Here is a 15,419-nt window from a genome sequence, read left to right on the forward strand (position 1 = left end):
ATAATCCCACAGCTTTTGAACAGCAAACCCAGGCATGAGTTGCCACTGATAATCCCACATCTTTTGAACAGCAAACCCAGGCATGAGTTGCCACTGATAATCCCACATCTTTTGAACAGCAAACCCAGGCATGAGTTGCCACTGATAATCCCACATCTTTTGAACAGCAAACCCAGGCATGAGTTGCCACTGATAATCCCACATCTTTTGAACAGCAAACCCACCCTACAGGTGTATACAAAAAAGTTGCTGTTTTCAACCTCACAGCTTTGGGCCCTTAGCGTTAAGGAGGAGGGAGTGAGGATGAGAAGCAGGAAACAATACAGTGTTCTAGATGGTCGAACGTGTAGCAAAGACCTGTACGTGTACGTGCCTCACTTTTTTCTCCAATGTTCCAAATGCATACGTTGTTTTGCTCCCCACCAAGACTGCAGATCTTGGCAAATGCGTGACGTAAAAACTAGATTTGATGACGTTACCCGTACACATCCTGAAAAGTGCTGATCTAGATCTTGCTAATGTTTGCTGAAGAACATTCAGAAAAAGAAACGTTTAGTTTGACCAAGATACTGACTTGTGCTAGTTGAACAACCTTTGGATAATCTACCGTATTTTCTGGACTAATTTTGTTCAAAAAGTGGGGGCTGTGCCGTGTATAACACAGCGCCTAATATGTAGTCCCCCAAATATGGTAGATATTAATAGCTGTCTCCTCATCTCTAAGTTGTGCTACAGAGCTATGACTACTCCAACATCTATAAGGTGTTGAAAAGTGAAATCCAACAGGTCTACAAAGTGAGATAAGAACCTAATGCCAGCCCTGGACACACAAACAAGAGAGGTTTATACTCACTGCAAATCCTGTTTCTCTGAGAAATTTGCGTAAGGTGTTACGTGTTAAGAATTAATTTTACCAAATGCAATGGAACCTGCTGGTATGTGTAACAAGTCTGAAAACAATCTGTCCGTTGGAAATTCTTTGGCCGATGACAGCAGAGAAATAAAACAAAAGTCCAGACAGTTAGCATGAGCGAAGAAATGCAAAGGAAAATTACCTGAAATTCCATTCTGGCCAATCAAAGAGGCTTCCGAAAAGTTTGATTGCTATTGGAAATGACACAAACTTGAGGTTAAATTTAACACACCAAACCCACACCCCATGCTGCTCAAGACCAAAGTACAGTAGCTGTTTTGTGGAATTGGTTACACTGGGCAGTACAAGCAGGTTCTATTGCATTCATTCAATAGCAGAGTGAAGCAAAAAGATTCACCTCTCAATTGCAGTCGGTATCAAAAGCAGAAAAAACTAAATCCTTCAAATAAATGTTTTCTATCCAGCCAAGCAAAGAAATGAAAGAATATTATCCTTGCAGAATCTAACGATGCTCTCCAATTAAAAAAAAAAGTTCAAAAGCCAGCACCCCACCAGAGAAAATAAAATGGCGTCACTGACCGTACGAGGTGGTTGGGAGGGCAGGGGAGGTGGGGCCGAGTGTTTTGAAACTGCGCCTTTCTCCCCGTAAGTGCTGAATCCTCTTTCCTCGAAGATTGGAGTCCTCTCTTCCACCACAGGCGTTTTGTCGTCAAGGTCAACGCGGTTGGGGTCAATGTCGTCTCCAAAGTCGCGGCCGTTGAAGGCCGGAGAGCTGGCAGCTTCAGCCTGTTTCTCCTTCTCGTCCAGGGCTCTAAGCACCTCATCCATGAAGGAGGGACCGAAGTCGAAAGAACTCTGAAACCAATGAAACAGGGAAAGGACACATGCTCAGTGTTTGGTTCCTTCAAGCGATTGAATTCTGACGAGGACAAAGCTGACGGACACGGCTCAACTTTATGTGCAGACCCAGAGACGGAAGCCATGTCCCACCCCCGTGTCATCACAATGGCACGTAAAAGACCTTGGTCATTCTGCCATAAGTGCAGGTGGCTGAATACACCTAAACACGCAGACACCTGGGTAGCGCGACTCCGTTGCTGCTAGCTTTCCACTGGGAGGAAGCGACCCGAATTTCCCAGCGATGGGACAATAAAGTAATGAAAATGAAAAATGAAAATGAAATGACTTTGCCAAGACAAAGGCGGTATGCCAAAAACTAAGGAAAGCTTAACTCTTCCAGCCTCTGCTCTCGGGGCGCAGGCTCAGAACCCTCAGATGCCGTACGGCAAGACTCAGAAACAGTTTCTACCCCCAGGCTGTCCTGGCTTTTAATAACCGGTAAATGAACTCTACAGACTGTGGCACGTTTTAGGATGCTCTAGGAGTATGATTTTAGTAGCTGACATGACATACTGTGATATATAGAGTGGGTTTTAGCATGGTGACACCACTGTGACGCGATGAAGCCAGACTATGTTTTAGCAGCTGGTTATATTACCGGAATACACATCTAGTATGTTTTAGTAGTTTTAGTCGTTCTTTAACCACTGTGATGTGTTGGAAGAGTTTATTTTTATGTGCTGTTTTAGAGGTACATTTTATCAGTATGGAACATGTTCAGTTCTTACAGTAGTTGATAGTGGGGGGGGGGGGGGGGGGGATCCTATCTTATTCTGCGTACTTTTATTGTGGTTCCGATAGCTCTTAGAGTTTCATAGTTCTCACCATGTCTGTATAGTGTATGTATTAGTTACTGTGATACCAAATTGTCTTACCCATGTATGTATGATGCTATGCGCCAGTGATGTATGAATGCTATTTATTTTTGTTTTTATCACACAGCAAGCTGCTTTCCTCGTGTATTTTTTATGTTCATTCATGTATTGTACACTTGGCAATAAATTATCTATCTATCTATCTATCTATCTATAAATGAAATGCATCAGTCATTCCAATGTAGGTATCGTTCAAATCGGCGTAATTCTACAAATGCAAATTCATACATATTATGCAGTAGTCTTTTTTTTTTTTTTTTTTGCTTTACGTGCAGCCGACCACGAAGGGCCATATCAGGGCGGTGCTGCTTTGACATATAAGGTGCGCCACACACAAGACAGAAGTCGCAGCACAGGCTTCATGTCTCACCCAGTCACATTATTCTGACACCGGACCAACCAGTCCTAGCACTAACCCCATAATGCCAGACGCCAGGCGGAGCAGCCACTAGATTGAGTAGTCTTTTCTCAATGGGCATCTTTAAAATTAACTTCACTGACAAGTGACACTTGAAAGCTATAGAATTAAGAATAGTCCATGTGCAATTGCTATACGACTGTAGAACACTGTGGATCACTCATTGAATTGACAATCTCTCCAAGTTGAACGTACTGCATGTGCAACACTGTACACTTACAGCCAGATCTGGCATCTTGAAGTCAGCAAAGATGGAATTGTCCTCAACGTCATAACCATCTTGGAAATCTGTCTGCTGGCTGGACAGGGACTCCTGGCTGATCCTGGAAAACAAAAACAAGCAAAGTCATGACAAGTTTCAGGTCAGTGTTCACCACATCTTCAGTGTTACTCTTTACACCAGTTCTTGTTTTCTCTCTTTTTCCGTTTTTTCTTTTCTTTTTTATAATTCACAGCACGTCTCAATTATGGGATATAAGTCAATGCCAGTTCTAGTTTTAACATTTACCTTCCACATTTACTTTAATTAAAAATAAAATCACCATTGAAGTCAGAGTCAGAGTCCGACTAAAACTCATATAGGCAGCTGGCCGAGACTTTAAACATGTGTGCATGTGTGTATGTCTTTAATCAAAATAAAAAATATTCTAACTAAAATGAATTGATACACAAATATTATTTGTAGTTTTGACCAACATAGCAGTCACTATTCAACTGAACTGCTAAGGTAGTCTTGTAGAAAAATTACTCGTTCTGTGTCAAATGCCATATTTTGGTCCAAAATGCAAATGACATATAATAATCCATCTAAAGCTAGTCACAACTAGGGAACAACTGTCTCACCAACTGTGACCGACGCCATTGCGTTTGTCAAGAGAATCCTCGGAAGTGCTGCCCTTGACGAAACCGTTGCGGTCAGCGGTGTCTGTGCTGCGTGGGATTGACGAAAGCGATGAGCCGCGACTGATGTCCATTTTACCTGCAGCAAGAGTGTCGGCATGACTTTTACAATCAGTAATCCTTCAGTGCTGAATTTCTGTATCATGCCTGGACCAACCCTGCTGTGTGTGTGTGTGTGTGTGTGTGTGTGTGTGTGTGTGTGTGTGTGTGTGTGTGTGTGGTGTGTGGTGTGTGTGTGTGTGTGTGCACATGTGTGTGTGTGTTTGTTCATGCTACAAACACTGTGTCTGCAAAAATGGTCACTAAATAAAAGGTAAGTCATTCACAATATCTCAATCTCTTCACATTCATGTGTGCACCTGGTCTTCATATATAATCAAACACAGACAACACACACACACAACCGGAGTATGCATACTCCGCACAGACTCCTCAACAAACACATCCAATGACACAAACCTATTCTCACAAACCATGCACAACCAGTGCCATTCCATAGAACAGAAAAACACACACGTTTTTAACCAAAAGACACAGACAGAAAAACAATACACCTTCAACCCTCCACATTACCTGAAGTGCCCACTTTCACAGGCAGCTTATCGTAGTTGTCACCGATGAAGGAGACGTCGCCAAACACCGCTCCGTCATAGCCGATGTGACCTGTGTGTCGGAGGTCGCTCTGAGGGGCACCAATCATCTCGGTCCGTAGCTTGGTACGTTTGGAGTTACGGCCTGACTCTGGGGAAACGACAAGGGGAGAAACTAACAAATGCACGATTAGTGAAGTGAATTCAATCAATTCATCCCTAATATTAACCATATCAGAAAACTAACGAATGCACGATAGCGAAGTGAATTCAATCAATTCATCCCTAATATTAAACATATCAGAAAACTAACGAATGCACGATAGTGAAGTGAATTCAATCAATTCATCCCTAATATCAAACATATCAGAAAACTAACGAATGCACGATAGTGAAGTGAATTCAATCAATTCATCCCTAATATCAAACATATCAGAAAACTAACGAAATCAATTCATCCCTAATATCAAACATATCAGAAAACTAACGAATGCACGATAGTGAAGTGAATTCAATCAATTCATCCCTAATATTAAACATATCAGAAAACTAACGAATGCACGATAGTGGAGTGAATTCAATCAATTCATCCCTAATATTAAACATATTAGAAAACTAACAAATGCACAATTAGCAAAGTGAATTCAATCAATTTTTCCAAAACAGAACACATTAAATATCATGGCAGTGCAAATTTGACATCTCAATATACCATTAACACAACTTCTGAGTAGGTTCAGAATGTGCAATGTGCAGGAACTAAGTAGCTTGGAGCATCAGTTTTTATCTGTATAGTTCATGCTCTGACATCACAATTCAAATACAAGCAAAGAGGGAGGGAGGGGGAGACAGAGACAAGAGAGAGACGTACAGAGACACAGAGAGAGACAGGCAGGCAAAGACAGAGAGAGACAAAGACACGGACAGAGACTCAAGAGAGTTTTAGGATTTAGTAGAACCCCCATTGTGACCCCCCCCCCCCCCCAATTTAAGACTGTGCTGTTTTGGATTTCCTGTTTATACCCCCATTTTAAGACTCCCTCCTTTTTAAGACATGATTTTCTCAGATTTTTGGAGGTCTTTAAAGGGGGGTTCCACTGTACTACAAACACAGAGGACCAAAAGGTCTCCAGAGTGTAACAATCACAGACTGGCTCAACCAAAAGGTCTCCAGAGTGTAACAATCACAGACTGGCTCAACCAAAAGGTCTCCAGAGTGTAACAATCACAGACTGGCTCAACCAAAAGGTCTCCAGAGTGTAACAATCACAGACTGGCTCAACCAAAAGGTCTCCAGAGTGTAACAATCACAGACTGGCTCAACCAAAAGGTCTCCAGAGTGTAACAATCACAGACTGGCTCAACAAAAGGTCTCCAGAGTGTAACAATCACAGACTGGCTCAACCAAAAGGTCTCCAGAGTGTAACAATCACAGACTGGCTCAACCAAAAGGTCTCCAGAGTGTAACAATCACAGACTGGCTCAACCAAAAGGTCTCCAGAGTGTAACAATCACAGACTGGCTCAACCAAAAGGTCTCCAGAGTGTAACAATCACAGACTGGCTCAACCAAAAGGTCTCCAGAGTGTAACAATCACAGACTGGCTCAACCAAAAGGTCTCCAGAGTGTAACAATCACAGACTGGCTCAACCAAAAGGTCTCCAGAGTGTAACAATCACAGACTGGCTCAACCAAAAGGTCTCCAGAGTGTAACAATCACAGACTGGCTCAACCAAAAGGTCTCCAGAGTGTAACAATCACAGACTGGCTCAACCAAAAGGTCTCCAGAGTGTAACAATCACAGACTGGCTCAACCAAAAGGTCTCCAGAGTGTAACAATCACAGACTGGCTCAACCAAAAGGTCTCCAGAGTGTAACAATCACAGACTGGCTCAACCAAAAGGTCTCCAGAGTGTAACAATCACAGACTGGCTCAACCAAAAGGTCTCCAGAGTGTAACAATCACAGACTGGCTCAACCAAAAGGTCTCCAGAGTGTAACAATCACAGACTGGCTCAACCAAAAGGTCTCCAGAGTGTAACAATCACAGACTGGCTCAACCAAAAGGTCTCCAGAGTGTAACAATCACAGACTGGCTCAACCAAAAGGTCTCCAGAGTGTAACAATCACAGACTGGCTCAACCAAAACTGGTGAGAAGCAGAAAGCAGCACACACACACAGTGTGGGAGACGTTCCATGCGGAAAAAACCCTGTGAGGGGCCACTTTTTTTGCAGTCAGTTCAGATCGCTCACAACTGTAGGAGTCGTAGGAAGCGTTAGGCTTTATTTTTTGGTTTGTAACTTTCACAAATGCATCACCACAAGAAGCGACTAGATGCTTCAATGAATAGATATTGCAATGATTGATAATTTATGTCAAAACATCTCCCACAACAGGACACATAACACGTCACTCCACCAACCTTTCCTGGTGAGTAAGGTCTTTGGCAGAGAGATGGGGCTGGTCTTGGGCTCCACAAAGGGGACGGTGTTGTTGGGGCTGAAGAAGCCGTACTTTCCGCTGACAAGGCATCCCTTCCACATGCCAGGTGCTGGAGGGTTGCTGGGACTGAGTAAACAAAGAAATACATCAATCAATCAATCAATGAGGCTTATATCGCGCATATTCCGTGGGTACAGTTCTAGGCGCTCAGCAGTGATGCCGTGTGAGATGAAATTTTATACGGCCAGTAATTGCAGCCATTTCGGCGCATATTTACCTTTCACGGCCTATTATTCCAAGTCACACGGGTATAGGTAGACAATTATTAACTGTGCCAAAGCAATTTTGCCAGGAAAGACCCTTTTGTCAATCGTGGGATCTTTAACGTGCACACCCAATGTAGTGTACACGGGGGGGAGTTCGGACACCGAAGAGAGTCTGCACACAAAGTTGACTCTGAAATAAATTTCTGCCGAACCTGGGATCGAACTCACGCTGACAGCGGCCAACTGAATACAAATCCAGCGCGCTACCAACTGAGCTATATCCCCGCCCCAATACATGTGTAATGTCTACCTCTACCATAGTTTTAAGAAGAAGAAGAAGTAAGGTGTGGAAAGAAAGCGTGCAAAATCCTATAGTACATTTAATTGTACTACAGTTTACTATAGTATACTATAGTACATTTACCACAAAGTACTATAGTACACAGTAATGTACTATACTATAGTACTATTTGTACTATAGTATACTATAGTACTTGTACTATAGTAAACTGTAGTTTACCATAGTACAATTCAATGTACCATAGTACTTGTACTATAGTAAACTATAGTATACTGTAGTACAATTCAATGTACCATAGTACTTTTACTGTAGTAAACTATAGTATATCATAGTACTTTTACTATAGTATACTATAGTACAAAGTGTGGTACTTTTTTACTCTCATGTATGGGCGCATAGAAACACACACACACTTTATCTTCATGCCTACCCCCTCCCCCACCCTCCTCTCTCCCCCACCCTCCTCTCTCCCCTCTCTCTCCCCTCTCTCTCACACACAAACGCACACATTTGCAGATTATTATTGGAATCCCTATGTTGCATTATTTCTGGACAGTTTACCATAGCACATTGATCAGTACTTGTGTACTCAGTCTTTTAAAGCCGTCGCGATATAACCCTCGTGGTTGAAAACGACGTTAAACACCAAATAAAGAAAGAAAAGAAAGAAAAAAAGTCTTTTAAACTGATCTTTTCATCCAGGGTACAATTCAAAATTTGCTTCTTAGATCGGATGTTTTTTCCTCGAAGATTCATTTTCTTTCTTAAAAAAACGATCAGATTTCCTCTGAAATTCCATGGATTCAAGGACAATTCCCAAGCCTGGTGATGTACTCACTTTTTATCCAGCACAACGATGATATCGTAGTTCTTGTAGTACAGGTGATCTTTCTCCACTGTGTGACTAGGATAGTCTCTCACTGCCTTCAACTGCACTGGGCGAATCTGGTCAAGAAAGAAAACTACATTGTATCACACGAATGTGGTCAAGAAAGCAAAATATAGTCAATCACATTTTGTGCAGCAAAGTCAAATGAGAACTGTACATTTTGCACAAAGACTAACAACTTCTCAATTACCCTTCATGTGGAGGTCTTGTGTATTGGCATCTGACATGAAATATCAACAGTGAACAACTTTCAAAATATACTTCACACACACACACAGAGCAAAGACTCAAGAATCTGCCTGTTATTCATTTTTGAACAAAGTCACGTACAAAGAAAATTGATAAACAGATAAACAGATTGCCAAAGAAAACAAGTAAAACAGAAGGCAAGATGACCTAAAAACCAAATCTGACAATGGATTCCTTGCAATTCAAAACTGACGGCAGCCACAGAACCATGCATCTACACACTTCCCTCCCCTGCCACTTGAACCCATGCACTTCCTCTCCGTGTAACACTGGTTCCCTACCTGCGGCAATGTCAAGAAGAGCTGACTGAAGGTTGGTCGTCGTTCTGGGTTATGCTCCCAGCACTTCTGCATGACGGCATAGAACTCTTTGGGACACAGGTCTGGCTGTTCTAACCTCTGGCACTGGGGCTCATCCACTGCCTGAAGAATCTGTGGACAAAAAAATCAAGCACCTGTAAGAATCTTCATGTTTCCGAACTCAGAACTCAGAATATTTATTGCTCCCAGGCTAAGTGCCCGTTGAGCTTGGGGAGGTGGGTATGGGAGATGCAAAGTCTGTAGTAGAATCTTCTTGTTTAAGAAATAGAGACAAGGACAGAGAAATTGGATTGACTGAGCAGTGTGTGTTTCAGAGCGAGTCGGGTGGTGGTGTACGTGGTAGGAAGTGGGAGGTTAAGATGAAAGGGGCCTGGCTTTTGAGGTCTGATTCTTCATTATCTCTGAGACTGGTCCACTGTCCTGAGAGTTTGCGAGAACTAACTCACCAATATGGCTTTACTACAATCATTTCTTTTCCAACTTTCATGCCTATATCTTTCATACAGACTTTCACTACAAATAGCTGTCTTCAGTTATGCAATGTAAGGCTCTTGGCATAATTTTTATTCACACAAAAATAACACAACAGAACCAGTAACTGCTGTCCACTCAAACTGGCCCAGGGCAGAGAGCTAGACGTAAAGAAATAACTCTCAAAGAGAGACACTGTATGCTGAGGAAGTTGATACATTCACTACACCCAACCCCCTCCCACCCCACACTACACCCATCCCCCTCCCACCCCACACTACACCCAACCCCCTCCCACCCCACACTACACCCAACCCCCTCCCACCCCACACTACACCCAACCCCCTCCCACCCCACACTACACCCAACCCCTCCCACCCCACACTACACCCAACCCCCTCCCACCCCACACTACACCCAACCCCCTCCCACCCCACACTACACCCAACCCCCTCCCACCCCACCCAACCCACTCCCACCCCACACTACACCAAACCCACTCCCACCCCACACCCAACCCCCTCCCACCCCACACTACACCCAACCCCCTCCCACCCCACACTACACCCAACCCCCTCCCACCCCACACTACACCCAACCCCCTCCCACCCCACACTACACCCAACCCCCTCCCACCCCACACTACGCCCAACCCCCTCCCACCCCACACTACACCCAACCCCCTCCCACCCCACCCAACCCACTCCCACCCCACACTACACCCAACCCCCTCCCACCCCACACTACACCCAACCCCCTCCCACCCCACACTACACCCAACCCCCTCCCACCCCACACTACGCCCAACCCCCTCCCACCCCACACTACGCCCAACCCCCTCCCACCCCACACTACACCCAACCCCCTCCCACCCCACACTACGCCCAACCCCCTCTGTCACGATCGGGTGACAGAGACCAAGAAAGTGTCACTCAGTGGAGTGCCTGTTCTTGGTCGTGTATGATAGAAAGCGCCTGTGCGTGATATTGGGTTACAGCAGAGTTTGCTGACGGTGCTCTACGAGCACGGATGTTTTGTATCGCACGAGTTTTACAGTGGAGGTTTCTGCTGTCATAGCTAGGGCTGACGGTTTTTCGCTGACAGCGCACACGGGATTTTCACGGATTGAGTTTGCTTGGGGGGCAGAATTGTGTATAGCTGGACTGGGTTTTGGGACAAGGTCAGTCACGTGTATTTGGCTAGGTGGTCTGTCAGAGACTCAAGGACGGCACACTTGACACCCAGCGGCAGAAGGGGAAGGATCGTATACACAGTTTCTAGAGTATGATGGTTTTTCACCGAGTATTATATTCGGCACTCTAGGGGAACTTCCACTAGTTTTTCCTTTCTCCCTGCCACGTATTTTGCTGAGGACAAGTCGTCAATTTTCCTTCGTCGGCGATGGCTTTCGCATAAGGATTCGACAAGGGGTTCTGGACGGTTTTGGTCACTGTTGACGAACAGAGGCTGGTCCAGGGAGGAAGCGGACTTTGCTTCCATTGAGAGTACAATCATAGGCTTTTGAGGTAATAAATCATTATTTAACGCTGTTGATGAGTCTGTGTTGTGGAATGAAATACTCTCTGTTGTTCTTTCCAGGTTAGCGCATAATTTACTCTCTGTGACGCTAAAATACTAATCTGTATATGGTTTTTGCAGATAGGGAGAGAAGGACGGAAAATGACTGTTTTGTTGTTGTAAAAAGTCCATTTTGTGCAGGCCCACGTGCTCGATGAGATATTTAAAGATGACATGTTTTAAGGTGGTGGGTGAGGGGTAGCTGACATGTTTAGTGCACCGATGCTTTCTGTTTGCAGCCTTCGTTTCGTTTCGCTTCGTTCGCCTCGCTTCGTTACGTTCCTGTAACATCTGCACGGCTGACTCTGGCGGGAACTGTTGAGGCTACGCTAACCAGGAGACCGGCTAACCAGGAGACCGGCTAACCAGCGGACCGCTAACCGGCAGCGGACCGGCTAACCAGCGAACCGACTAACCAGCATACCGGCTAAGCAGCAGCAGCAGAGATAAAGCTAAGTGCACCATGTCGTACGCACCCCGTTGACCACCGTTGTCTTTTCGTATCTATGATTTCATTGGAGTAGTGACAACGTGGGGTGTGTGACACCTGCACGAACTAGGGCTTTTCGACAGAACATTCTCATTTAACTATATTTACACGGGTTCAGCGTGTTCCTATAATTTTCTACATACTACTGGCATTTTGTCAGTGAACACTGGTTTTTTACGTGTTGAGAACGTAAAAGGAACATATTTTGAGTGAAGGCTCGAGGGAGGTGGAGAGTTTATACATAAACAGGCGTCTGAAACTTATACTTTTGTTGACTCTATTTAATTGTATGACTGCGAGAGTGGATCGTGGTGTGGTTAGTTAATTAGTAGTAATTAACCGGTTCATAATCACCTTGAGTGATATATTGAAACGTGACACATGGGGGCCAAGCCGGGATTTACTCAGTTAATTTCTGACTGATAAAGACCCACCAATTAAGGATAACTAAGAGCAGATAATCTCGTCAGTGCTCGACTTATTTTCTGCTTGGTGCTACCCTTTTTTGTATAGTTTTGATCATATACCACACCTTAAGCGATTCACATCTTGCAGGAAATGTAAATTGTAATTTGTGAGTTATTGTATGCGCTAACTGTGATTACTTCCCTTTCCTTTGTTTGTGAATCTTTGTTGTTGTACGTTCAGAGTTTTCCGTTGCAGAGAGCTGAGCGGGTTACGGATTTGTTGTTCGTTTTACTCAGTTTTCTCTACATTGTTGTTTCGCATTCTGTAACAGGTTACATTTCTACCGTCTTGTTTTACTTGGATTTTTCTCCATATTTTGACTTTGTTGGAATTTTGGGGGGGAAGGGTCCGAGGACTTCTGTCCTAACCAAGGCTGTGGGAGACACTCTGTTTCACCGCAAAAAGCAGCCGATAAAGTAGGCCACGGCTGTGGGAAACACTTTGTTTCACCGCAAAAAGCAGCCATAAAGTAGGCTACGCGATTTGTTCTACACCGTTTGGATTTTTCTTCTGCATTTTCTGGTTGCTGGATTTTTGTATCCACCGCTTTCATCACCGCGTGTTCTAGCTATAGCTGCGTTAGACTTATTTTGGTAATAAAGCTTTGCTAAAACTAACCATGGCTACAGGGGGATCTCCTACGAGGAGAATAACTTTCGAGACTCCTGGGAGCGAGCAACCGACTGAGCGAGACGCACGCGTTAGAGCCCGAAGCGTTCTAAAACGCTTAGAAGTAGAACGGAAGGAAGAATTTGAGCGACTGACAAGAAAAGAAGAACGTGACCGACAGGACAAGAAGGACGAACTTGACAGACAAGAAAGGGAACGAAGGCAGAACGACAGGCTGAACGAGACAGACAGGAAAGGAAAGAAGAACGTGACAGACAGGAAAGAAAGACGAACTTGACAGACAAGAAAGGAACGACAGGCAGAACGAGACAGACAGGAAAAGAAAGACGAACTTGACAGACAAGAAAGAGAACGAGACAGACAAGAAAAGAAAGACGAGCTTGAGAGACAGGAACGACAGGCCGAGCGTGACAGACAGGAACGGAAAGAGAAAGAGCAGGCGGATCGCGATCTCCAGCTAGAGCTAGCTAGGCTACAGGCCGAGAAGGGTACGCTTACTCAGGCTAGCGCGCCGACGTTTGTTGCCGACCGTACGAGACTGCCGACGTTCGACGATGACAAGGACGAGCTCGACGATTTTTTACGCCGGTTTGAGCGCATTGCATCTGACCAGAAGTGGGAAGAGGCCACGTGGGCTAGCCGCCTTAGCACCTGCTTAAAAGGACGCGCATTGCAGCTCTACAACGCTTTGGAGGACGACGAGGCGAGAGACTATCAGGCACTTAAGAAGGCGTTACTCCAGCGCTTTAACCTGACTGCTGAAGCCTACAGACGACGTCTGCGTAACAGCAAGAGACTGAGCGGCGAGCTGAGTCATCAGTTTGTGGCACGCCTTAATCTCTACCTGCGGCGCTGGGTGGAGATGGCCGAAAAGGACTGGACCGTCAACGACCTTGCCGACCTCATTGTCATGGAACAACTGATGTCCAGCCTGCGACCTGAGGTGGTGACCTTCGTGCAGGAACACCAGCCAAAGACTACTCAGGAGGCAGCCGACTGGATCAGAGTGCACGAGGACGCCCAGGCGATCTCCGGCAAATCTTCAGGCTCACGGCCAGGAAAATCGGGAAATTCGGGTTCTTCAGGACCCAAGGACGGGAAGGACGATCAGGGACACAAGGGATCGAGTTCCAGAACTGACATCCAGTGTTACTACTGCAACAAGCGGGGCCACGTGAAGAAGGACTGCCACAGGAGACAGGCTGACCAGAAGGGCGTTCACTTTGTTGGCAGTGAGGAGTTAAGGGACGTCACGAGCTCATGCACCATTCCACAACTCTGCGTTCCGTGCTCCAGGAAACATTTCCAGCCCCACTGCAACGTCTACGTTAACGGAGTGAAGGGCGAAGGTCTGCGGGACACAGGGGCAGACATGATAGTGGTTCGGGCGAGTCTAGTTCCAGCTATGGCCTACACAGGAGACAGCATCAGGGTGAGAATGGCCGAGGCATCTCACGCTTACGACTTGAACACGGCAGTGATCAAGGTCGTAACCCCGTTGTTCACGGGGACCATTGTGGCCGTCGTCATGGACGATCCTCCATGCGACCTGCTCATTGGAAACCGGGTTCAGTTTGTGGACGGCGTCACCAGGGAGGTTCCCGTTTATCGGTCTCCCGACGTCATTTCAGTGCTCACGCGGGCACAGGCGGAGCGAGAGGACAAACCTCTCAAACCCCTACCTGCTGCACGAGCTGCCCTGGGGAACGTGACCCCCGCGCTTCTCGCGAAGGCTCAGGATTCTGACCCGACCTTAGCTACTCCTCGGGAGCACGCGAAGTCGGGGAAGGTGAAGCTGAGCGGGAAGCATGGGAGGTCAAGGTTCCTCAGGGACAAGAAGTTGCTCTACCGTGAGTTCAGCAACCAAGAAGGTACATTCAAACAGGTTGTCGTGCCTCGCGAGTTTCGCGAGGGTGTCATGGCAACGGCACACGACTCGATTCTGGGAGGTCATCTTGGTACCAAGAAGACCACGGATCGTGTCTGGCGCCACTTTTACTGGCCAGGCATCTGCACGGATGTCCGACGTTTCTGTGCGTCCTGCGATAAGTGCCAGAAGGTGGTTGCCAAAGGAAGGGTGAGGAAGGTCCCCTTAGAGAAGATGCCGCTCATCGACGAACCCTTTCGTCGGGTGGCAGTGGACATCATCGGGCCCATCTTGCCTGCGTCTGAGGACGGAAACAGATACATTTTGACCATGGTGGACTACGCTACTCGATACCCAGAGGCGATCCCTCTGAAATCGATTGAAGCCACGCGAGTAGCTGAGGCTCTGGTTACTATGTGGTCCCGGCTGGGAATTCCATCAGAGGTACTCACCGACAGAGGCACGCAGTTCACGGGAGGAGTGATGGCGGAGGCAGCACGACTGCTATCACTGGAGCAGCACTTCACCACTCCTTACCATGCTCAGTGCAACGGACTGGTGGAAAGGTTCAATGGCACCTTGAAGACCATGCTGAGGAAACTAGCTCAGGAGAAAGCCACACGCACGACTGGGGACAGGTACATCCCAGCATTGCTTTTTGCATACCGCGAGGTTCCTCAGGAGAGCTTGGGCTTTTCCCCATTTGAGTTGTTGTACGGCAGACAGGTACGCGGTCCCATGGCTATCCTGCGTCAGGCTTGGACGGACGAAGAAGCTGACGAGGAGGTGCAGACGACAGCGACCTACATCGTAGAACTCAGGAACAGGATTGAAGAGACCTGCAAACTGGCTCAAGAGAACCTGGGAAGAGCAGCACAGCGTTACGCGC

The 15,419-nt window shown here is 46.1% G+C and overlaps 1 protein-coding gene across 3 annotated transcripts in view; it reads right to left on the bottom strand.

The window, feature by feature from the left end:
- The window catches only part of LOC138978127 (activated Cdc42 kinase-like), a 106,215-nt gene that overhangs the window by 13,165 nt on the left and 77,631 nt on the right, over positions 1 to 15,419 (bottom strand). For all 3 annotated transcript variants that reach the window (XM_070350773.1, XM_070350772.1, XM_070350771.1), the window contains exons 8-14: positions 8,988 to 9,137; positions 8,407 to 8,513; positions 6,982 to 7,127; positions 4,541 to 4,708; positions 3,911 to 4,046; positions 3,288 to 3,390; positions 1,454 to 1,729 (exon numbers count right to left, since the gene is read on the bottom strand). In XM_070350773.1, coding sequence (XP_070206874.1) covers positions 1,454 to 1,729; positions 3,288 to 3,390; positions 3,911 to 4,046; positions 4,541 to 4,708; positions 6,982 to 7,127; positions 8,407 to 8,513; positions 8,988 to 9,137 — 1,086 coding nt within the window. The remainder of the gene's footprint in view (positions 1 to 1,453; positions 1,730 to 3,287; positions 3,391 to 3,910; positions 4,047 to 4,540; positions 4,709 to 6,981; positions 7,128 to 8,406; positions 8,514 to 8,987; positions 9,138 to 15,419) is intronic.

The sequence above is a fragment of the Littorina saxatilis genome, linkage group LG10, assembly GCF_037325665.1.
Source record: "Littorina saxatilis isolate snail1 linkage group LG10, US_GU_Lsax_2.0, whole genome shotgun sequence".
In the NCBI taxonomy this organism is placed as follows: Eukaryota; Metazoa; Mollusca; class Gastropoda; order Littorinimorpha; family Littorinidae; genus Littorina; species Littorina saxatilis.